The 26,260-nt window shown below is 36.6% G+C and overlaps 1 protein-coding gene across 2 annotated transcripts in view; it reads right to left on the bottom strand.

Moving 5' to 3' along the window:
- The window catches only part of DNAH5 (dynein axonemal heavy chain 5), a 159,626-nt gene that overhangs the window by 28,714 nt on the left and 104,652 nt on the right, over positions 1-26,260 (bottom strand). For both annotated transcript variants that reach the window (XM_086609042.1, XM_086609044.1), the window contains exons 50-62: positions 26,032-26,255; positions 22,395-22,590; positions 17,908-18,080; positions 15,264-15,394; positions 11,650-11,803; positions 10,646-10,913; positions 9,816-10,047; positions 8,157-8,271; positions 7,715-7,891; positions 4,419-4,622; positions 2,818-2,997; positions 1,789-1,926; positions 1,049-1,184 (exon numbers count right to left, since the gene is read on the bottom strand). In XM_086609042.1, the coding sequence (XP_086465168.1) occupies positions 1,049-1,184; positions 1,789-1,926; positions 2,818-2,997; positions 4,419-4,622; positions 7,715-7,891; positions 8,157-8,271; positions 9,816-10,047; positions 10,646-10,913; positions 11,650-11,803; positions 15,264-15,394; positions 17,908-18,080; positions 22,395-22,590; positions 26,032-26,255 (2,328 nt within the window). The remainder of the gene's footprint in view (positions 1-1,048; positions 1,185-1,788; positions 1,927-2,817; positions 2,998-4,418; positions 4,623-7,714; positions 7,892-8,156; positions 8,272-9,815; positions 10,048-10,645; positions 10,914-11,649; positions 11,804-15,263; positions 15,395-17,907; positions 18,081-22,394; positions 22,591-26,031; positions 26,256-26,260) is intronic.

Raw genomic sequence — 26,260 nt, 5'->3', positions numbered from 1 at the left:
TATTTAAATTAAATTTAATTTAATTTAATAATACTACTATAAATAAATAGTAGTATTATTGTTACTACTAATAATAAAAAATTGTAACAGTCATCATTATGGAGGTATTAAGTGTGACAAGTTTAGTCTTCTGGTCAGCTTCAAAATTGTTTCCCTAAGTTTCATGACACAACAGTTTGGAGGGGTTTTGTACCTCTGAAGTAAGAATACAGGATTTAAACTGGAGAAGACACTGTACTTTTATACTAAGTACTAAAATTTTCTAGACTTTTTCAAGTTATCTATAAAAAACCCATGATGAGTGTGTGGGGAAGGTATCCCGTATATTTATTAAGTTAATAATACACATATATATATTATACCAGTAAATAAAATACAACCTATCTACTATAATGCAACCTATACAGCCATAGCTGCTTTTTCCAGCATTTCAAGGCAAAAGTCATAGAAGAAACTTCAGAACACTGTAAAGGACAAGATAAATTTCCTTTACTTCGTCTAACTAATAAATTAGTTCTTTATTACAAAGTACTTTAGTTTCCAAGTGCATATTTATAAAAATAAAAATGAACTAAGAAACAAAAGTTTTATGAACATTAGTAATTGCATTTTAAAATATTGATTTCTACATATAAATGTTAGTGCCTGAATATCAGTCTTCCTCTCCTCCATATGTGTTCTCAGTTATAGACATTTTATTGGCACTTATTAACATATCACTCTTTTTGGACTGCTGCCTACAAACATCAATCAAGTGAAAACATTAATGTCCCAAGTATGCATTGCATGTTATACATGACAAGTAAAAGTACATGTACAGCATGCAAAAAATGCACAGCAATTTTTTAAATATGAATTTTAGACTCATATTGTATTTTTTACCTAGCAGTGCTTTAGCAAGAGTTAATAATAACAATTACCCTCATTCTAGCAACAGGGAAGCTAAGCTACAAAGGAAAAGTTTGAAACGTCAAACATTTTCAGTTTCACTACTCGTTATAACTCAAGTGATTAACTTTCAAGTCCAAAGGTGTGGGCAAAAGCTTACCCACTAGCCTCTTGGTTTGCACAGCAAATTCTTTACTCTGCTCTGTCCATCTCTCTTTTTCACCTGCTAAACCACTTATAAGACTCGAGGCAGTTTGCATTTTATGACGGCAACGCTCAGCATCTTCAAGCAACGTCTAGAGAAAAACCATACACCAAGAAATATGGTTTACAGTCATGTATCTGATAGGCCAGAAAAATCTCTATATCAAATTAAACCAGTAGTTAAACAACAGCTTAAACATATATTCTCAAACACTTACATCACCATGCAGAGAAGGAGGGAAAGTGATATGGAAAAAAATGTATCAGGACGAGTTATTAACATCTGTCATAAATGTGATTCAACTTTTTAATATTTCTGCTCTTAACTTTCATGTTGGCATACATGTTAAACGATATGCAAAATGCCTGGTACATATTAACTCTGGGGAATTACGCCCAGAATTTCAAATATATTATACATAGATAACATACATTAATGAAACCTGATATCACAGTAGTAGGTGCTAATCAAATAATCCAAATAAAATAGTTTTTGAGGAGGTAGGAGGGAGGTGGGGAAAGGATCAGTGGCAAAAGAGAGAGGTGGGATCCAAAGAGTCAGTATTCAAATAATATCTCTCTCTTATCCACTGCCCATCAACATCCTTTCCAAGGAATAATAGTGAAATTGAGATAATGCATTACGTTTTCCTTAAAGTAAGGGTAGCAACTTCTTTTCTGAAAAGAGCAGTTCACCTGTTTTTCTATCATGGCTTTTTCATACTCTGCCTGCACAATATCTAATTCTTCTTGCTTGGCACCCAGTTCTTCCTGAGCTTTCTGCAGATCCAGCATAGCAGTGGTTAGGCGATTCTCCTGGATTGCTAAATTAGCCTATGAAGCATACAAATATAAAAGTGTATTCATGCATACAACATTTCAAAACATTTTCTATAATGTATTCTGAAAGAGTTTTACTGTACTACACTTCAAAAATCAAACTGCTCAAATTTCATCATTCATTAAAACCTTTTATTTGCATTTTACAACAAACTAACTTTTATTGCAGGTAGCTGCAGTTAAACGGTCTAACATCAATTGGAAAAAATAAACAGAAAAAACTTCTGGGAATACCAGCTATTCTCCATCTGAGAAAAAAGTTAGTCTGATCTGGTCAGCAAAAAGGACCGGTGCCACTATAAGTCTATTTGATTTCTCCAGCTTTGTCTAATAAAAGATAATACCTCCATCTACAAACACTGCTTCCCTCTCAGTCATTCCTATTATAAATACAATCAATTCTGTGTTAAAATCATGCTTGACCATGTTCTTCCTAACTTTCATTCTTACCTTTTAACAACTATTTAGGCCTGTTTTTTTCTAAATTACACTGATGAACAGTGTCTCTGTACAGTCTTCTTATGACCTGAGATCTGGAACATTAAAAGAACCAGATCTCGAGTTTTTTCGTACTTAATTCCTAATTAAGGTAAAGCAATTGCAATAGTGAATTAAACTAGATGACAGTTGCCTCAGTCTCATTCAGAAGGGGCCCAGAGGCATAAAACTGCACAATTTTTCATAATTTTGACACTTTACAAGTGGTAGTACATTCAAAATACATTTTACTGTAGAGTTACTATTTTCAGGATAATAAATTCCTAGAGAGGCATGCATCAGTTGGAATAAGGCAACTGAAGTTTCCATAAGATGAAATCCTCGAGTGCACACAGACAGGAAGGCGAAGGAGCAGTCCTTCTGCCTCCCACTGACTAACAGACTTACCTTTAAAGGTAATACTTCTTTGTTGATGGAAAAAAATACAGCCATAGCTTTGGTCCATGAGCAAAGGCCAGCAACATTCCCACATACTCTCTTAGCTGTCTCAATGTTGTAGTCCCACATTTCAAAATAAGGGCTCAAAAGTTCTATCACTTCTTCATTAATTGTGTCCTTTGGAAATTGCTAAGAAAAATGTGCAATATACATAATGTACGTATTATACGTAAACCATACCTATATGTATTTCAGCACACACAGAACACAACCATCACAAACGTTACTCACAAACAGCTAATACGAAGTTTTCTGTCTCATGCAGCTTTGAGAGTCATTCCACTCTGTTCTATATTCTTACAAAATGGAAAAAACTTTGCCTTCATTTATGATCTTCGCTATCTTACACTATCCATTACCATTACATAGCTAATTGTTAATATAAAATATCATTGATATCCCGCTTGAAATTCCATTTTCCTTAAGACGGAATGAGTAGCTTAACAATCTTCAAAAAGGAAAGGAAAAGCTTAGGTCTGGTTTGTAAACATACATTCTACAAGACAGTCCTTTCAAAAGGCAAGCCAGCTATCTTCTCCTTAAATTACCTTATCTCATTAGTGGAATGTGTTTCAATTTATTTGGACCCTCTCTTTTCTCCAATAAACATCTCTTTCATTTCGCATGCCCAAAAACTCTCTATTTTCTCTCTCAAATCTATTGTGATGGTCAAATATTCCATATAAGTTTGATCTTCTTTAAGATTTATTTACAAGGTATAACAAAAGTCTGTCACTGATGAACTTGAAAAATTGTTGTTCCCTAAAGCACAAATAGGTTTATTTATGCACAAGCAATGAAATGCTGAAGCCCTTCAGTAAATTAAAAATCCTTACCAGTAGATGCAATGTGAATACTACATAAATGGCATCTATGGCCCTACTAACCATACAAAGTTGGTCAAGCCTGCCATCTGTGATTTCCCATCAGACCAGAGACAAATTAAGTAAACTCCTCAAAATGCAGAAATCAAAGATGATAACATCCAGTGGGGTAGGAAAAGGTACAATTTATTCTGAATAGATTAATCATAATATTACTGGTTTAAATTACTAATACAGATATATTCACCAGTTACTCTTCTCGTTTCCCTAGACATATGCTATGGAGATGAAAATCGTAAATTCAAAAAAAACCCTGATTTTGTACATCCTAATAATCAACTACTCTTTTGCAAGCCACTGCACAAGTTGCTAAGCTGAAAATTAAAGAAAAGTTAGGTATCAGAAAAAAGATGTTTTCTATCTGCTTTAATGAAACAGATAAGTAATGGCTATTCAAACCAAATGCTTAAAGCTTTGAATCATTTGTCACTGAAAGGCATTTCATTACCTTACTTTGGAGAAACTATAATTGATTTATGACCTGACTTTGCCAGAAGGGTTTAAGTTTATTTCATTATGACATACTTACATATAAGCCCTTAACGTTTCAGACCTATTGTGTGTCTGACTCCTTTTGCACATTTGGTCTCCTATGAACACCAGAGAAAACAGTGTCCCCTATTTTCTTAAATTAAGAAAATATCAAAAAGAAGGTGGCACAAGCACCTGTAGGCTCTGTAAGAAGTTCCCCGCTGTCATCAGTTTCAAAGATTCTTGCCATGAAGGGATGGTACAGCATTTTTCCCGATCAATTTTCACGTTGTTCACTTTTCGCTGGAAGAGCAGCAACACGCAGTCCATGATACGCATGATGAGGTGAGGGGGTCGACCCAGTGTGCGCACAGTGGCAATATCTGCAGGTTTTATTGTCTATGAATTTAAAACAAAGGGTAAAGTGATTACTGCTATTTTTTATTTAATAAGACATAGAGCACAAGCTCACCAACAGCATTAATCCTTTGGAGAAGAAAACAATTATTCATACTATTTTTGAGTGAAAATAAATTTGACCTCTAAAAAGAATGAAGCTAGAAGGACTCTCCAACCAGATTTTAACTACTACATCCTAGCAACTACTAGGAAACCTCAGCTCAGCCACCTCCACAGCAGCACTTAAAAGTTTAAAACTACCTTGCACGTTCCTGACAAAACAAAATGCAAAATAGAAACATCTTGATATTTTACCTATTTCTTTAAAACGCAAACGTATTGACCAGAAATTGAGTCTAGAAAGGAAAATTCACATTCTGTTGATATTTGGCAAATGAAGATGAATTAAGGAAACCAGTGAGAAAGTCTGATACATGTATAGATTTGCACCTTCTGATTCATCTTACTGATGAACGTTCCTGTTGTCGAAGTAGGCCTGCGAGAAAAACAAACCACAATGTATGAAAACCTAGGCCCTATTAAGTAAGGCCAAGTAAGCCCAGGGTGCAAATCTAATACTGTAACTCATAACTCTAGTGTACATCATGAATCAGAATGGACTATTAGAAAAGTCTGCTGAAGATGTCTCCTTAGACAAGCACTGATTTGAGCAGTAGCACATTTTGCACCACGTACAGCGCAAAAAAAAAACACTGAATAAAGGTAATTGTTGATGGGTAGCTCCACTCCTATAACAGACACAACCTGGATCAGAAGCTTTGCTTATCAAAGGCAATTTAATCAGGCTGAGTACATGACGATGACAAGCAGTAAGCAACAGGTTATTGCAGGTGTTATGACACCTTGCTTCTGGCCTAGCACATGCCTTACTGGGAATTTTTAAAGGAAGGTTTTAATTACTTGTGTATATACTTCAAGAAAGGGATTGTAAATTATTGCAGATTATCCTAATCACCTTCCTTCTGTCTGTCTTTTGTTTCTCTTCAATATGTTGTTGCTCATTGGGTTCAGTGTGCACTTGACAATTCAGCAGCTTTTCCAGATATCTATGTGGAAACTAACCAGTGTTTCTTAGTGACCTTTAGGAAATTCAGCCCAGTCTTTTTTGCTGCCATCCAAATTTTTGCAAAATGGTTGCATTTAATTTAATTTTTTATTTATTTATTTACTTCTAGTTCTGCATTTAATGCACCATTTTTATTGCAGGGCAAAGTGCAACTAAGTGTCATTGAACTTTGACAATTTTTATTCAAATTTTTAAAAATTAATCTCATTGTATGTTTAAAAATGCTTATAACCTGTTCTGTTCCTACTTGTCTCAACATAGCATTTAGAAGTACTAAAATATGCAAAGAATGGATTAAAATACCAACCACAGATTTACTTTTTTTTATCTGGGAAGTGACCTTTATATTTATCAAATATTTTAATAGGCATTTGCTTACACTGTAAGCAGCATTCCATTATAGGAATCCCTAGCTGGAAATTTGCAAATCTGTAATGATTGTGAGATTCACCTTTTGAAAGATGCAGCCCTATACAGACTCATGCAGAGAATTTTCTTGCTTAAAGGAGTTTCTGAATGAATGAATGAATGAATGAATGAATGAATGCATGCATGCTGAGAATACAGATATGCATGCTGATAGGTTTGCTTTTATGACAGTTTTCCTTTCCCCTTTAGGCACAGGCAAAGCGATTTACTATAGCAAGTGCAAGAACTTCAAAATTAAGCCCAACTACCTTTCCCCCTTGTGAAGTCTCACAATAATGGTAGTGTAGCTTTTCCTTAAAATCAGATTTCCATTTATTCAAATGCAAACTTTCAAAAGCAGCAGTATTGTTCTGATTTGGTGACTTTGGCCAAAACCAGAAAGTAAGCTGTATTAAGATGCAGGACAGGACACAGGATGCTGGTGCACTTTTCATACCCCAGACACTGCCCAGTTAGCATTGCTTGTTTATGCACTTGTCAGAATGCTTGCCCACCTCTGAGTTTTATTTTTTACCTTTCTTCTGTAGCTAAGTATCAGAATCTTATGATCCAGACTTGCTCTCTTATTCCACTCATCAGCTGTCATGTCATCAGCCTTCATTTAGACATTTCTCCCTCTCAAAGTGAAGCCATACATTCAGAAGATCCATGAAAACTTATTTATACTAGATTTTGAAGACTCTGATTTGAAGGAACATCACAATAGTCTTTAACCATCACAATTGTTGGCAGCCTCTCAAGTGGAAAGCAAAACCTTCCAGTAAATGCATATAACACCCTTCAAGGCTTATCTATCCTTCAGGTTTTTCCTTCATTCTTTTCCATTTCTTGAGATGCCAGCTCCCTGATAGCTTCTAGTATTAGGTTTACTTCAAATCCCACTACTGCTGCTCACAACAGAATTCTCTTGTACAGTCAGCTGAATACACATTTAAAATATATATATTATAAAAGATCAACAAAAATTAATCTTTTTTCATCACTAATGATGCATCATGTAAAGACACAGGCAATGTTATCATTCTACTAAAAAAGCTTTACAAAAAGAGTATGTTGAAAGACAAAGTCCCATGGTGAATGCTAGAAATCTGGGCAATGCCACAACTCATAAGAAAAAAAAAAAATTAAGAAAGCAGAAAAGAATGGATGAGCAAACTTATTCAAAATGCAATTCATTAGCGAAAACTTAAAACAGAAGGTTTAGATTTGTATGGAATTGTAACTGGTTTTACATGGAAGGCACTTTTTCACTCATTGCACACAAGCTGTTTTATAACAGTGTCAACATTCAGTTATTGGTCTAAGATCAACCTTCAACACATCATATATCAACTATAGTTTCAAATGAAAGCTAAAATTTGACCTTTTCTGAAAACTCCCTATTTTGGGCTTGGTATTCAGGTGGAAAAAAGAAAAACAAGACTGAACCTAAAAAGCCTCAAAATATGTATATTTATTTGCATACATTTTCTCTCAACTGATGAGTTATGCGAAGCACCTGCAATCTTATATTTGTTTTCAAACAAGCCCATCTTCTTAGCAATAAAAAAAAATTATACATAGTCCAAATACTAACCTGTAAGGCTGCTTCTGCCTCTTCCAAAGCAGGCTTAGCAGCTTCCAACTTCTCTTCAGCAATGGCTTTGTCAACTGAGATACTGTCTACAATAGCTTGAGCTTTGTCTTTCACTTTCTGAACTTCACCCTTCACCTTCTCAGCAGCCTGTGCTTTTACAGTAACTTCTTTCAATACCTAGAATGTCAGAAAATCCACATGCCAAACAGTAAAGAAAAAACTTACTTGGAAGAATGTATTCATTTTTGTTGTAAAATTTTCTCTCTTGAATTCCAGAACCAGAAAACTCAAACAAGATTACTTTCCTCACTGTTATAAGTTTCCAAGATCCCCTTTTTGCGAACACTTAACTTCCTTCTACTTGATTAATTCTTTCCAAAATAGAAGAAATAAACAGAGCAAAAAAAATCAAACAGTAATACACTTCAAAAGCTTTACATACCATGTCAGCTTTATCATTGGCAATTTGAAGTTCCTTTTCTTTCACCTCCAGCTCTCTGCTTAGAGCAGCTACTGAATCAGAGGCCTCTTTCAATTTTTCCAGTCCAGTATTGATTCTGGAGTTGCAAAATAAGAAGCATGGAATTCCCTACGTAATATACACTCTGCTTTCCAAATTATTTCATCAATAGAACGAATCACATCAATAAGAACAAACACTAGCAAAATATGTTTTACACCAAAAATAAAATTTGTACAGGAACTTTCACACAAGTGTCTGATATCTTCAGAATCAAGAAATTGAACAACAAAGAATTACGTGAAGAGAGTCTGTGGCTTGAAATTTTACCCACTTTTAACTCAAACAGTATGAATTTATTGTCACATAAAAATCCTATCTGTTGGTTCCGTATATGTCATTGTCGAGCTCCAACTTGATACTCTAAGGACTACAAAAACATTTTCTGATCACTAGAATCCTAAGAAATATCTCAAATCACTATTTCTTGTTTGAAGAGGATATTGAAAAGGCCAATAAAATCAAAATATTTACATCAAGATCAACAAAAAGAGAGTAACAGAAAAATTGCATTGAAATAACATTTTTCTCATTCAGCATTAAAATACCCCTTCAGCAGTGTTTTTCATCTACCAGAAAGTCCTCACTTGGGACTTTTCAGACAAGTTTAAGTGGCCTCTACAGAGGCTGCTACTGCAAAGGCTAAGCAGTACCCAGACAGCTAAACAAATACAGGAGAGCAGATAAAGAGTAGCACCTGCCAAAGCAATTCAGACTATGCAACTAAGGTTAAGTGAAATAAACTGACATGTAAGAACTAATCAGGAATATTCGAGGTGTCAGAAGGTAGAAAACAGGACCAGACTTCTTTGTTTTACAAGTCTTCATCCATAATGTAACTATAGATTTCTAACTCAATTTGGCTTTGAAGCCAACGAATGTTTCTAAGTGAAATAGAGTAGTTTGAGCCTTTCTTAAAGGCCTCCAGCTCCTTATGTCCATCTTCGAAAATTGAGAAGTTTTTCTTAAGGGTGATTCCAATTGATACAGTAAACATTAATTTTTCATTATATTTGAATATTTCTGACAAAGATAAAGCTGCCAATGAACTTTATTAAAGTATCTGAAAAAGAGAATGAATATATCAAAACCACTTTAATAATCTACAAGTAAAAAGCTCAGCAATCTAAATTAGGCTCTATGATCACAAAACCAAAACCACCAAGGGTATTTCTTACATGTTCATATCAGAAGGATACAACTGTTTAGCAAGAAAACAAAAGTTGGTCTCTGGTAAATTAAATGCTATTGTGAACATATTACGAAATTACATGTATATGTTTTCTTTTACTCATTAAAAATACATGGGAATAATTTATATTCACCTTTATTTCCACCACCTTGATTTTCATCCATCACTACCCTTTGTCCCACTCTAAAAACATATAGTCTTTAACTTATATGCCAAGAGCAACTATATTTCATCAACTTACATCTTTACACAATTTTAGGAAGTTTAAAAAAAAAAAAAATCCTTCTGCTGTGCAAACAGACAAGCCATGCATTGAAATGAAGTATATCAGAATATACCTATCTGGGGAAGATACCTACAGAAAGACCGTAGTAAAATGAGCAGTTTACCTGTTTGCTAATGTTTGCACTTCAGCATGCTTTTCTTTGTATGTGGTTTTATATCCCTGAATAAAGGACAGATAGGATTTGGGAGTCACATGTGTAGAGCGTCTGTATCTTTGAAAGTAATCAGAACACTTCTCTGCCACTCCGTCCTGGAATGAGCCCATACACTGCACAATTTCCCTCTTTATATCAGCAGTGCAGTCCATGTCAAACGAGGACAGGAAATGTTCAGATACTTAGGAAAGAAAGAAAAACATACATGTAAGTAAATATTCAGGAAAAACTCCTACCTTATAAACAAGGCAATATAAAACAAGTCAGCATGTATCATGTCAGCTTTCACCCAGCTTTTGAAATCCCAGTCTTCTTTACCCTCTGCTATTAGATCCTTAACATTATTCCACACTCCGCAGAAAAAGTATAGTCAAGGATCTGATATTCTTTCACCTCCGAAATGTGCAACTGCTTTTTCTCTCTGAACCTGTCTAACTGCTAGCTACCAGGAACTGGGTAATCACAGCCTTCCTCTGTATGCCCGATCACAGGCACAGTTGCTAATAATTTCTTTCTTTAGTGGTATTTTGCCGCCTTTACTAATGCCTTTAAACCATCTTCAAGGGGAATTTTTCTTCAAACTGTGTTCAAAGCCTTTCCCCTGTTAGAAATATTTCAACACTTCAATACAGCAAGCTTTAAAGAAATCATCTATATCAAATTTTAGAACCAAGAAAGTTTCTTCTACCCGTGTGCTGGCAAAATTCAAAGCAATTAAAACAATTTCATGACCGCCTATCAGTGAATTAAATATCTGCAAAGGCAAAACATTCACCTACCTGCCACTAGCGCATCCTTAGGCCATCGGCTGAACCAATCTATAGTGCATCCAGAAATGAGAGCAGGGAACTTCAGGGCTCTATTTCGGAATTTTTCACCTACTGGTGAAAAGCAAAGAACCACATGAAGGTTCTGACGGACTCTTGTCATGAAGTAGTCATACAGAATCTCACTTGTTGGAGGTCTACGTGGATGTTCCTTTTTGAAGGTGGACATGAGGTCACTAATGACCTCATCTACTTCATCACGTGCAAATAAGTTTGACACCTTTGAGAAAAAGGAAGATTTTTTTTTTAAGCTTTATGAGATGATCCAAAACAGAGTATATAGCATAAGGTTCATTTAATACATGGCATTTCAGGAAGGGACATACATTTTAGACACTGAAATTATTAGGACTGACTCCACTCCTTTAAACCAGAATTTTTACCTAAGTGATTCCATCAAACACATTGAAATCTATCTTGCTGTAAAAGTAAAACCTACTCTCCCATGTGAAAAACAAAGAATACATGTAAAATGGCTTTGTTTTCTTCTCTTAATATTCTAATAACTAGTAGAAATTACTCTGAAAGACACCCTTGAAATAACAAATAAATTAATTAAATTTATTTTAAATTTTAGACATAACTTTACCATACAAAAACTAATTGTAACAATTAACAATTTTGTTAAACTTCAGTGATGTTCCCCATATCCCAATATTTTTAAGCTATTCTTATGTCCATGACACCTTGTCAGCACATTTAAAATGGTCTTAGATAATTTCTCTGTGTGTAATGATGATGCTCATTCTTAATTTTACAATAGCTTTGTCTCACCCTAACCTAGTAAAATGGATTGTTTCAAATTTTTATTATACTGTAATGATAAAAGGCACTTGAGTGTGCACTTTTTGAAGTGTGTCCCTCGACATATAAAAGAATATTCAAATAAATTAAGTTATTTTACTTCAGAATTACAAAATTTAAATAGCAGAAATGATCATGAAAAGGCATCTTACCTCTCCTGATGATAAAACATTGTTCAGATATTCCAAGAAAGACTCATCTTTGATCTCATTGTCTGTAAAAAGAAAAGAGATGCCTTTGCCTTGCAGTCCTGCTGTTCTGTACAAGAGTTTCAGATCTTCCATCAAGTTTAAAGTGTTGTATGATCTACAAAAAAGGACAGTTGTATTAATATTCATTCCTTTTTAAAAGGGTTTCCAGTCAAAAGAAAAAGAATAAGCAAATTTAAGTAAGAAATAATCTCTTGGAATTTAAGGTAAAAAGGTGTCAAAGTCCAGGAATTTTCATTTAGATTAGGAAGAAAGACATAGCTCATTTTGAAGTCTCACACTAAATACCTAATCTGATCATCTTTTTACTGCTCTCTTTTCCACCTCCAACATCAATTAAAAAATAAAATAAAAAAATCAAAAGTTAAAAACCTCTTATCCCTGCACCCCAAACCTACGAAAAAAGCCAAAACCAAAAAAAACCCCACCCAAACCTAAAGTCATATCATGCTATTTATTTCTCTTTTGATAGATAAAGCAAAAAGACAGACAGGTGATGTCTCACAGGATTTTGTCATGTGCTGGGTGCAGTAAGATACTTCAGATTTTATTGAGTAATTAAAAAATTCAAACTAGTGGACTTTCTGGTGAAAGTCATCATCAATGGTGGCACTTAGTTTTATAAAAAGGATAGAGAGCAGCGGGAAATTAAAAAATTAAAATACATAGATATTAAAGAAAAGGTGTGGTGAGTTGACTTTGGTGTCTGCAGAGATCTTTCTCTCACATATTCTCACTCTTCTTTTCTGCCTGCTGTTGTACAGCAGTTTTTTTCTCCTTCTTAAATGTTATCACAGAGGTGCTACCACCATCGCGGACCAGCTCAGCCTCAGCCAGCAGTGGGTCTGTCTTGGAAACAGCTGGCACTGGCTCTATCAGACATGGGAGAAGCTTCTAGCAGGTTCCCAAAAAACCAAAACCTTGCCACACAAGTGCAATACACAAGGTTACACCAGAATGATCTCTCTGGCTGGATAAAGGAGTGCAATAACAGCTGAGGTTTCTAGGATGCCCCCTGGGAATTAAAACAGAGGAGTAGTTGCATTAAGAGTTTCTTATGTAAGTATGATGATCTCATGTATGACCTGAAGAATCAGAAACTGTGCAATAGTTCTTCATTACTAGGGAGGAGCTCAAGAAATAAGTATATTTGTCCTACAATTTTTTTTTCTTGATGATTAAGAAGTTAATTTTTTGAATTTCAGCAAAGATGTAATTACCAAGATAAGGTTCCATACATGAGTTTATAAATAAGAGACTTCAAAACCAGACACCATTAAAATTAGAAATGGACACAGAGAAGACACAAATATTCTATGCCCTTTTGTTTCAGCTGCAGGGGTAAATAATGATTGGAAGATTTATTCAGTTAATTACTCAAAATTAGACAAAAATACTGACCTGAAAAAAATACTTTGTTACACGCATTGAGTTAGCTATATGACTATTACTACTTTGGTGAACTAAATGAAACCACTTAAAATCCAGTAATCTTTAAGAACTCACAGAACAGGAAATTTTGGATTAACGAAGGGCAAATGATTCTATCCAAGGATTCAAAATATTTCTCAGAGGTATTTTGACACACATTATTAGATGTGTTTTAGATAAACCCTTGTGGTTAGGAAAGCATGGAGTTTAATTTTAGCAATCAGATCACACTTCCACACTTGCTTGTTGACCTACTTGGAGAACTCCAAGGGTTTTGTAAGGCAGGATGACGTTTTATTAGAGTCTTTGATGAGTCTTTCCTTAAATCATGTTTATTCAAATCTACACTCAGATAGTTTCTTTAATTCATCTGTCGCACACATGAGGTTTACAAGCCTTCAAGTGCAAGGATTCCCTAGACCTTTTCTGGACTTTTTTTTTTTTTCATGGGTTTTATATACATCTTATGTTTCTCAGGTGCCAAGGCAACTTTAAGTGGGAAGCTGCACACCACTTTCTTAATTCACTATTTCACCCTCTAGTGGCTTCATAATTCTTTGTGAATTATATCCAGCAATTTGCTACTGCTTGTTTTGTCAACTGTACTGTAATCTCTCCTGAAGTCATTTCTATTTCAGATAGATCCTCTGATGAGATCCTCACCAAGAGGCATTCCCACATGCGAATATAGAGTTTCTTCTGCAGCCAACACAGCTGCAAAAGAATTAAAATAATTTAGCTTCTCTACAGTGATATCTTATTATAGTGCTGAAAATATTTCCTGATGATTGACTTGTCCTACAGACACTTTGAGAGGCATTCGTTCTAAAATATTCAGAGAAGGATTTATAATTTACTTTTATATCTTTTGTGAGTCATTCCAAAAGAAATGACATTGGGTTGAACAATATGAAATAAGGCAAGATATACTCCAAAAAGACTGTCAATATTTCATAGAATCATAGAATGGCATAGGCTGGAAGGAACCTTAGAGATCATCTAATCCAACCTCCCTGTCATGGGCAGGGACGCCTCTCAACTAGATCAGGCTACTCAAGACTCCGTCCAACCTGGCCTTGAACACCTCCAGGGAGGGGACATCCACAACTTCTCTGGGCAAAGTCGCACCACCCTTGTACTGAAGAATTTCTTCCTAAGATCTAATCTAAATCTGTTCTCCTTCAACTTAAACCCATTTCCCCTTGTCCTGTCAGTGGACACTCTTGTAAAAAGTCCCTCCCCAGCCTTCCTGTAGGTTCCCTTCAGGTATTGGAAGGCAGCTATTAGGTCCCCCTGAAGTCTTCTCTTTTCAAGGCTGAACAATCCCAGCTCCCTCAACCTGTCCTCGTAGCAGAGGTGCTCCAGTCCCTGGATCATCTTTGTGGCCCTCCTCTGAACACGCTCCAACAGATCTATGTCTCTCTTATGGTGGGGACACCAGAACTGGACGCAGTATTCAAGGTGGGGTCTCACAAGAGCAGAGTAGAGGGGGAGAATCACCTCTCTTGACCTGCTGACCACGCTTCTCTTGATACATCCCAGGATGTGGTTGGCCTTCTGGGCCGCATGAACGCACTGCCGGCTCATGTTGAGCTTCTCATCTATAAACACCCCCAAATCCTTCTCTTCAGGGCTACTCTCAACCCACTCTGTGCCCAGTTTGTATTTGCACCTAGATATACTGACACATATGTAAGGTCTCCCAAATTAGTGGACAGAGGTGAGGATTCCACCTCCTCACACAGGTGTTATTTCAAATATTACACGATAAACTCATAAAGACATTATGGATAGATACCATCTACAAATACTTTCAGTACAGTTTAGCGTACTGTGTAAAGACACAGAGTAAAGATATCTTGACACTGCCAATATTCCTTCTCATTTTGTGAAACACGTTAAACAGTTTATTACTCCAAAGATGGTAAACACTCAGACTTGTTGTAGAAAATCAAGCAAACTTAGTAAGTCTCAAAGGATTTTCATGTCTTTCCACTCTAGGCAACTGTGCTCAGCCCATGTTAAGCTTGTTCATTCTTCCACTGCAGAGACTGGGAGCCTGTTTTATTTATAGAAAGAGTTCAAACACAAAGTACTTATTTACTTTAATTGTAATCAATACTCACCTTGTTAACATTATCTGAAACGTATCATAGCCAGCTATGAAAGATGCCAGTCTTGTCAAGCTCTGCTTTCCTGAGCCACCAACTCCAACTAAAAGAGCATTTCCACGAGGAGTGCGAATCACCCGAGAAATCTGAGTAAGATCACAGTCATTTATTGCTACAATGTGTAAAAGTTACACACCCAATTATCCTACGCTACTGCAGTAATAAAGTTATATTAGAAATGCAGAACAGATGAAAATTTTAAGGTTTAATTAAGGGATTTTATATTACTGTTAATATATTCTATGAACATTTGTACTTTGCAATATTTTCTGTAAACCCTCCAATAGTATTGCAACCACTTGATTCCATCACTGCGAACTTCCAGTTATTAGTAGAATTGCATCTCATGCTTCCATGAAGCACAGCTAAATCTCAACTGTGATTTGTTAGTGATGTGCTATCATAGCAGCATGACAGATTATCAAAATTGGGAAGAAAATAATTATTTACCCAATATCATGCCCTCTGGACAACTTTAGTAAGACTCATCTCTCCAGGTCCCTTCATTGTGATGAGAAAGACAAGTTGTCCCAGGCATGTTAAAATCAGGACAAACACTCTCCAGTATTCTCTGCAGCAGGTAATAATACTGTCTTTATAATCAAATTTCTTAAGGTTCTAATTTACTTGATTATAAAAATGTACAATATCACTATGAATATTTGGTCACAGTGGAACATCTCCCAGATAGAGATCCCTTTCTTTCCCATTTCGTTATTTACCTACTACTCCATATTTCTCTTCAATTCGGTACAGCACAATGCAAACAAACAGTCTTTGCAATTGAGAGCAAAAAAATTTTTGGCACTAGCTGTGAAATGCACGCAGCACGCATCCCACTGTCCACAGCCAAAAACCAACACCAAGAAATCCAGAAACAGGTAGAAGATGTCACCTGAGAAAAAATGCCTTTAAGCACAGGAGACAAACTCACTCCACACCCCATGCGTTGCACATGGACAGATACTCATAGTACACAGAAGAGCCTACATTAATTTCTAGAAGAGCATGGAGCCACGTGCCTCTCAAAAGCAAAGTAATACCAACCAAATGGTCAGCAGCAGGTATCCTTAGCACAGGCAATGACATAGAGTATTTGCTCTTATTCTATTATCTTGAACATCACTCTGATGCCCTTAGAATTCCATCATGCCAATAAGAAACCTGGAATACTTATTTACTTGCCTTTCCTCTAACATAATTTTTTTCAATTTATTAAAATGTTTTATAAGCAAAGATAAAATCAGTTATGAAGGTTTACTCTGAGCCTACTTAGTATTTAACTAGAGAAAGAAAAATAGATTTGCACATCACCCTTAGAACATTGCTGAACACTTCAATTATGGCTGCTAGATCTTTTCCAGGCAGAGGCACACAAGCTGCAAATTGGAAGCTTTGTTCTCTGTTCAAGATATTCCTCAGCTTTAACTCACTCAAGTCATACGACGTCAGCTCAGATTAGGCATTACCGTAACTGCTTACCTAGCTTTCTCTTAAAAGCTGGCTCAAGTCTAGCTAACGCATAAGGCTCAGATCTGCCCAGCTACCTAGGCGGCTTTCATGAATATGGGATCAGAGAAGCACTATATATTCATTTTATCCAAGAGAAAGTTAAGATAACATTTCAGGTATTTACCATCTAGCTACGCAAAGAAGAGATTTCTGACAGCAGGTGGTTCTTCAGTGGAAAAAAAAAAAAATTTTTGGCTGTATCTTGAATTTATATAGATTTTTTTACTAGGAATAAACCAGAAACTTGTTTGTGAGTGTGATGATGATTTAACAATTTTCCTAAAGAAATCCATAGCAGAACAACATCCATTTTGTAAGGAAGACTTGCAACAAAGGGACTAATTTCGTGAAATGACAGGAATCCATCCCAAAATTTTGAAAACTGCAGAGGCAATATGTTTGTCAACTATAATTCAATTTAAACTGCGTTGATATTTATTATACTATTTGTTTCAATAGTACGATCCAAAATTCAGCTCTTAATAATTTACGATAAGAAATACAGATAACCTCACTGTGCAACTGAGAAACAACAGGTTTTTTAGGTTTTTTTAAATAATTTTTAAAAAACCCACCTTCTCCTTTGTGTGAAGCCTATTCTGGGTGGACAATCTATCAAGTTGTGCTGTGCTAAAAATTCTAGTCATCTCCAATCCATATTCAAAGCAATTTTAAAAGAAGTGAGCATTCTGTGGACCTACAAAGGAAGTTTGGACTACACTTATTCTTACTCTGCTGTGTCTACTCCTTCATGAGCAACCAATTATGTCTTAACCTGAATTTCATGTGACTCATTCCAAAGAGAGGAAGGGCTCCCAGAATAATTAACAAGAAGAAAGGTTGAAATGGCATTAGAATAGTTAGGATTATAAAGACAGATATACAAGAATAGTTCCGTCCCATGCATTTTCAGAAAAGCTGAGTTTTAATACCTAATCACAGAGTGATAGACAAAATACTTGCTAGCAATAAATTATTTGCTTCAGTTTTAGAGGTAATTTACCTTGATTTGTTCATACCTCCACCCATAGGCGCTGAGGGCAAGTGAACAACAACAACAACAAATGGCAATCTAGTAAGACTGTACCTTGACTAAATGAATCATAGCATCCTCAAAAAAAACCATGTCCATTCCAGCACCACGGATGTTCTCATTGTACGTTTGTAAAAACATATTTAAACGATTCCGTAGCTGATGAAAGGAGCAAACTGGCTCATAGATTTTGGGAATATCTAAATTAACTTCCTCTGATTTTTCACCTAGAACAAAAAGCAAGTAACAAAATCTTAGCAGATTAAATGATTGATGAAGGTTCAATGTGGAGTAAACTGAGCGTAATCAGAAGTCTCTTTAACCACCCAGAACCAGGTTTATTATACATAACATGACATATTAGATGTACATATGACAGTGTTGCCCATACCCTGCCTACAAGGAACAGTAAGTTTAGCCGCTTAATTCTCAAATACAAAACCAGCAAAAACTAAGGCACCTTCCTTCTCTACATCTGAAACTTGAATGATGAAAAACTGAAATTAACTTAGATGCTAGAAGGAAAAGTAGCACCAGAGAATGAAAGTAAATAAATATTGCAGCTAAAAATTGCAAATAATCTTTTTTATAAAACACTCTATGTTGATTAAATTATCGCAATAGTGAAAATAAACTACTACTAAAATGAATAATTACCACAACAACAAAAAGTATATTCACTGTGAAAAGGCATACATTTGTTCATCAAGTGATCTGAAAGCCACAAGGAATTGTCAACTCTTCCCCACCCAAAGGAAAGGAGGAAATAGTGCTGCTGTCTTATTTTTCCATTCATAAGCATTAATCATGATTAAAGGTGATGTACCTTTCTTGATGTACCCAATTCTTGAGTAAGAATTGTTACTCACAGCAAATAAAGCCACAGAAAGGTTGAAGTTGGCAGGGACCTCTGGAGGTCCCCTGGACCAGCCCCACTGCTCAAGCAAGACCACCTAAAGCTGGTTCCCCAAGACCATGTCCAGATGGCTTATGAGTATCTTCAAGGAGAGACACTCCACAACTGCTCTGGACAACCTGTGCAAGTGTTCAGTCACTCACAGTAAATAAGTGTTTCCTGATGTTCAGAGGGAACCTCCTGTGTTTCAGTTTGTGCCTGTTGCCTCTGGGCCTGTCACTGGGCACCATTGTAAAGAGTCTGGCTTCTTCTACTTTGTACCCTCCCTTCAAGTATTTATACAGATTGAGATCTCCCCAAGCCTTCTCTTCAGGCTGAATAGTCCCAGCTTTCTCAGCCTTTCCTCATAGAAGAGTCCTTTAGTCATATTTGTGGCCTTTTGTTGGACTGTCTCCAGTATGTCTACGTCTTTCTCATACTGGGGAGCCCAGACCTGGACACAGCGCTCCAGGTGTGGCCTCACGAGTGCTGAATAAAGGGGAAGGATTGCCTCCCTCGATCTGCAGGCAACATTATTTCTAATGCAGTCCAGGATGCCACTAGTCTTTTTTTCCTGCAAGGGCACATTACTGGTTTATGTTAAACTTGGTGTTCATCAGCACTCCCAGGTTCTTTCCTGTAAAGCTGCTTTCCAGATGGGCGGCCACCAGTATATACTGGTGCATGGGATTTTTCCTCGTGAGGTATCGGACTTTGCACTTCCCTTTGTTGAACTTTATGAGGTTTTGTCAAGGTCCCTCTGGATGGCTGAGGGTACACTCTGCCCCATCAATCTAGATCACTAATGAAGATGTCGAAGACAACTGGACCCAATATTGATCCCCGTAGTACACCACTAGTTACTAGCCTCCAACTAGATTTTGTGCTATTGATCATCCCTCTCCGGGCTTGGCCATTCAGCCAATTTTCAACCCATCTCACAGCTGATCCAGCCCATACTTCATCAGCAAATAATTCACAAACTTCCTTGGAAGACAGCCAGCAAGCCGACACTATGGGTTTTTGTGGTTGGTTGGCTAGTTTGGTTTTCCTCAAAAAGTAACAGTAGATGTTACTGTTACACAGTACAATGTTTTCTCTTATATATTTACAACTAGCTCCATCAATTTCAAGATTTCATGATCTATAGGCTGAAGGATATATTTTTCCAGTTACCACAGGTCAGCCATTACCAACAATCGGTTTTGCTAAGTCTCCTCTTACTTACTGAGGAAATATATTATTCACAATATTGTCTCTAACTCATGGAATTAAAATAAATGAAATAAGTAATTCCAGTATAATTAGTATTTCCCTAATGCTTAGTAAAGCACTAGAAGTCAGTGGAAAGGGAAGTAAAGGTGGGGAAAAAAAAACAATCAAATCGTATTGTATTTAGAATAGTATCTGTAACATATTTCTCATTTTAATTTTTTCTCCATTTCCTTCTTGTATATTTTGTTTTTACAAATTAGCTGTGGTCCCATAATCATGCAGCTTCCAAGAAAAAACAAACAAAAACCCCACCAAAACCCAAACATATATATTTATGTACACCAGTTTAAGAAAGTTGCCTTTTACCACAGAACCAAACCTCTCAAAATAAAGTGATAATTTATTCGCATTCAGCTGTCCTTTATATCACATTCTGTGTACGCCTGAAGTCGATTTTAGAATTCTTTAGCTCTGTATTGTTTCTGCATATATGAACACTCCTTTAGATTAAGACCTAATTAAATTAACAGATTTCTTATTTTAACCTGCAAAACCACTGGTTAAACAAAAGGAGTATTCCAGGTGGAAATAGGTTTCTTATAAGTTGAATGAGATATTTCAACAACTCAGCTACTGATAAGGAACTAATATGGAATATAGCAAGGAGTTAAACTGTAGTGATGTTTTTACAGTCTCAAACTATTTAAGAGAATTATATCAGCTTAATCCTGTTCCTGTAATTTTATTATTAATGTCAAAAGACATCATGATCACGTTCTAAACCTAAGAAAGGGCAGACATTTATATTATTTACAGAAGCAGCTAGTGTAATATTTTAAACTCTAGTCTCAAGATTCAGAATCACAAGTACTAAATAGCAATGTCAAAACTAACTGATGAAAACCACTTCTGAACAGTTTGAGGGTCTCGAGAACACTAGCACCACTAACAATTTCTGTGAAGCTAAGATCTAAAAGTTGATGTTTGAGCTATTTCATCTCAAGTCTTCATGTATTTGCCTCAGGGACAAATACACTGTGACTGTACAACCCAGAGATATAGTGAGTATATGTAAACATATCACTAAACTGAACACAGGGTTATTTGAAATGATGTCAGACGTATTTTTAAATATATATTTAAGAACTCAGAAATCCAGTTCCTGTTCTTACACTTCCCTCATAAAGGGCAAGACTAAATTCCATTAAAGGGACAATTAAAACAAAATTGTTATTCTTTTCATTTAAAGCCAAAACAAAAAGGGATTCTCAAGGCTTTGACAAACACAGTAAGGACAAAACACACCCTTTCCAAATGAAGGCCTCCTACTTTGTATTTAGACAAAGTTTCATGGTGAAAGGCACATTATAGAGCAGGTACATTTAACCTGTCACCAGGAAGCAAGTTATTTTGAGAAATACATGCTACTTTTTGCATTTATTTTTCAGTTCAACATAACCGTTGCTAGTGTGGATTCAAATTTTTCATTAAAAATCACTCTTCACTTTCTCAGTATGTAGTCTGACTTATATTTCAGTCCTCTTTACATTACTGCAATGTAATAAGTTATTAGAGGATGTATTTGACTACTTTCTCCCTCTAGTTTGTTTTTTACTTCTATTCGATTCCTTCCAATAAATAATTTCCTATTCTTTACTCTCCTTTTGTGACTGCCTTCTGACTATTTCAGTTATACAAGAAAAGATTTAAACGGCATTTGACCACTCATATCAACCTTTTACTGCCTCCACTATCCATGATTACAGCGATATGAATACAGATGATTGAATCATCTAATGGCTTAAATAACAACCTTCCCCAAAACCCAAAAAACTGTTTCCTGTTCTTCTGCATCAACTAACAAATATTCCCAGGTTATTTAGTAAGGCCAGTAACACAGTGTTTTTATCTAGACATTGTTACAAGCCATATGGATAATTCAAGAGGTTTTACTAGCATTCAGGAGATTTTGAAATAACACTCATTTGTCACAAAGTCATGTATTTTCCTGGATTAGCCCAGAGCCAGTATTCTTTTACCAGGTATCTAGGGGATTGTAGCTAGAGTGCTATCCTTTATCTAGTACTGCAGCTCCACCACTTCGAGTCATTCATACCACACTTTGATGATTTTAGAATAATACAGGCTCATGCTCCCTATTTGGCAGTTTTGTCTATCTACCACATTGATGGAAATGGAAGCAAGGCTCTCCCATGCAGATAACCTGGATATAAACAGGCACTTAAAAATCCCATGAATATAAAGATGTGCCACAGTTGGTGACACAGACTACCTTCAAAGACACTGGACAGAACAGCCACCATTTATGCATGAACTTACTATGCATTTTTAAGACTTATTTCTATTAGCATCTGTTTTATCATATCTCCTTCTCTATTCCACCTCCATGATTATCAGAGTCCATCTTTACCAGTTCTTTCAGGTGCATCCCTTAAGAAGTCCACAAAGAAGGTATCAATTTCAGGAACCAGCAAAGCTTTTGTTTCTTCAAATTCTTCCTCAATGAGTTTTGCCATGGCTGCATCAAACCAGTTTACATCTTCCGAGGTTGTGAAACGATCAGCAATAACACACTTACATTCATGCTTCCACAGTTTTATCAGTACCTGTATAAAAAAAAAGCAGCATTTCAGTTAGATTAGGCTTGCAACAAAGCTATGCCAATTTAAAAGCCAGGCTTTTATTTGTTAATTTATTTTAAAATCGTATTAACGATAGAAAAGAAAAAGTAGTATTTTGCCTTTTATTCAGGAGAAATACCTTGAGTGTATTTACCAAATTCAAATTTTATTTCCCTAGCCCTAAAACCATATCCCTACCTGTTAGCACATGTTTATGCACTGATAAACCACTTTTTTAACTGGTCATTAAGTAGAAAATGAGTGGAAATAATAGCATCACGGCGTGACACAGATGTCACTCCCAACACTATATCCAAAGCATTTAGAGGAAAAAAAAAAAAGAAAAAAAAAAAAACAACAGCATAAGTGTTTACACTATTCCTTCTCAAAAATCAATATACCTTTAAAGTCATAAAACCATAGAATTACAGAATGGTTTGAGTTGGAAGGAACCCTGAAGATTATCTAGTTCCAATCTCCTTTCCACAGGCAGACACCTTCCATTAGATCAGGTTGCTCAAAGCCTGACCTTGAACACCTTCAGGGATGGGGCAGCCACAACATCTCTGGGCAACCTGTTCCAGTGTTTCACCACCTTCAGAGCAAGGAAGTTCTTCTTTAGATCTAATCTAATTCTACCCTCTTTCAGTTTAAAGCCATTGCCCCTTGTCCTATCACTACACACCCTTGCAAAAAGTCCTTCTCCAGCTTTCCCGTAGGCCCTTTATAGGTACTGGAAGACTGATATACGATTTCCTCAGGGTCTTCTCCAGGCTGAACAGCCCCAGGTCTCTCAGCCTGTCTTCATAGAAGTGCTCCAGCCCTCAGATCATCTTCATGGCCCTCCTCTGGACCCACTCCAACAGGTCCATGTCCTTCTTATGTTGGGGGACCCATTGCTGAACGCAGTACTCCAGGTGGGGTTTCACAAGAGAATAGGAGCAGAATCACCTCCATCGAACCGCCAGCCACACTTCTTTGGATGCAGCCCAGGATATGGTTGGCTTTCTGGGCTGCAGGCACACATTGCTGGCTCATGTTGAACTTTTCCATCAACCAATTCCCCCAGTTCCTTCTCCTCAGGGCTGTTCTCAATCCATTCTCCACTCAGCCTGTACTTGTGCTTGGGATGACCCTGTCCCGTGCGCAGGACCTTTTACTTGGCCTTGTTGAGCTTCACGAGGTTCTCACAGACCCACCTCTCAAGCCTGTTAAGGTCCCTCTAGATGGTGTTTCTTCCCTCCAGTGTGTCCACAACACCACAAAACTTGGTGTCATCTGCAAACTTGCTGAGGGTGCACTCGATCCCACTGTCCATTTTGCTAACAAAGACGTTAAACAACGTCAGTCCCAATACTGACCCCTGAGGAACACCACTCATCACTAGTCTCCACTAGGACATCAAGCCGTTGACCGCAACTCTCTGAGTGCGACCATCCAGCCAATTCCTTATCCATCAACTGGTCCATCCATCAAATCCATGTCTCTTTAACTTACGAGACAAGGATGTCGTGCAGGACAGTGTCAAATGCCTTGCACAAGTCCAAACAGATGATGTCAGTTGCTCTTCCCTTATCCACCAATGCTGTAAGACCATTACAGAAGGCCACCAAATTTGTCAGGCAGAATTTGCCCTTAGTGAAGCCATGTTGGCTTTCATTAATCATCTTTTTTTCCATATGCCTTAGCATAGTTGCCAGGAGGATCTGTTCCATGATCTTGCCATGCAAAGAGGTGAGACTGACTGGCCTGTAGTTCCTCAGGTCTTCCTCTTTTCCCTTTTTAAAAATGGGGCTATGTTTCCCCTTTTCCGGTCAGTGAGAACTTCACTGGACTGCCACAACTTCTCAAATATGATGGATAGTGGCTCAGCAACTTAGTCTGCAAGTTCCCTCAGGACCTGCGGGATGCATCTCATCAGGTCCCATGGACTTGTGCACCTTCAGGTTCCTGAGATGGAGTCGAACCTGATTTCCTACATTGGGTGGTTCTTCATTCTCCCTGCCATTGCCTTCTGTGACTCGGGAGGTGTGGCTAAAGCACTTGCCAGTGAAGATTGAGGCTAAGAAAGTCATTGAGTACTTCAGCCTTCTCCATATTCCAGGTAACGAGGCCTACTGCTTCCTTCTGGAGAGTGCTCATATTTTCCTTAGTCCTTTTATCACTGATGTACCTATAGAAGGTTTTCTTGTTGCCCTTGATGTCCCTGGCCAGGTTTAACACTATCAGGGCTTTAGCTTTCCTAACCTGATCCCTCGCTGCTCAGACATTTTCTCTGTATTCCTCCCAGGCTACCTGTCCTCATTTACACCCTCTGTAGGCTACACTTTTACGCTTGAGTTTGTCCAGAAGGTCCTTGTTCATCCATGCAAGTCCTTCGGTTCGGTCATAGAATGAAGAAGGAAAACCTCCCAGGTTCTTAATCCTAGCGGCACTGGTTTTAATCCTACACTATTACTACACAGTATTAGAAAAAATTCAAAGTACTCCTTGAAGACCTCTTGTTTGAGCCTACAGCACTTTGTACAAATGACACATACTATATCAAGTCTCAGAACTAATATGGAAATTTATACAATCAGATTTTGAGCAATTGTTTGTTATACTTCAAAAGACATTAATAGAGAATATATATACATATAATCATCTTAGTGCTGTATATTTTTAGCTTCAGAAATTAAAATTAATTCTAAAATTTAAATTTTAGATGTAGTAGAATTCAGGAGCTTATTCAACAAGCAGGCAAGTACATTAAACATGAAATAATTATATAACTAAAACGTATAACAAATTTTCCACGATTACCATAAACATTGCTTTTCGAGCACTTCATGTTTCAGTGCTCAAAACAGTAAATGACTTTTTCTTAAAATAATTAAAAAAGAAATGATGCATAAAGTACTGAGCTTCTCTGGAAGGAAGGTGGATTATGGAAAAAAAAAAAAAAATCACTTTGTCCCGTTACTATTTTATCCATTTAAGCCATAAGCCAGAAATCATTTTTTAGGCAATGACTGAAAGCCGCAAGATGCTTGTGGAGAGAGAGGAACTGTTTATTTTTTTAATCAATATATATGCATTTTCATCAGGTTTAAATAAGTTCATTGCTTCTCATAATTTTCTTTGCTCTTATTTTTCAAACAAACTAGCATTTCTCAGTAACAGAACAAGCAGACAGAAGCAAACTCTCTTCTGTCAAAAGAAGTGATTTTTGTTATAGTTATGAAACAAAGTTGTCATTCCAGTTGGCACTGTAAAAGCTGGACTAAAACATCTTTGTCTCAAAAAAACACTGAAAAACTTTCTTAATCAGAAATTATATTTTTCTAAAGTGAACTTAAACGTCAAGAAGTTAGACTCTTCATCCTCTTTGCTACACTAATAAAACACTGATTATTAACAAAGTCACTGATGTGCTGCACTTACCTTTGGTTCATCAATCACTTCTGATGTAGTGTTCAGCATTCCTTGCCAAATCCTTGAGAGGTCTCGGAGGTTGAAGACATAATGAAACTTGGCTGGTGTGGGCAACATTTTTAGCTTGGTAACCTGCCACAGTCTGCGTGTCAGTGGAACCAATTTGGCTACTGTTTTCTTCACATCTTCTGAAAATCCCCGCTCACTACAGTAGTGCCCTTCTCCGATTACACCTGTG

Source organism: Tauraco erythrolophus, chromosome 3 (assembly GCF_009769465.1).
Source record: "Tauraco erythrolophus isolate bTauEry1 chromosome 3, bTauEry1.pri, whole genome shotgun sequence".
In the NCBI taxonomy this organism is placed as follows: Eukaryota; Metazoa; Chordata; class Aves; order Musophagiformes; family Musophagidae; genus Tauraco; species Tauraco erythrolophus.
The sequence above is the reverse complement of the archived record's forward strand: the minus strand, read 5'-3'. Positions and strand labels throughout refer to the sequence as shown.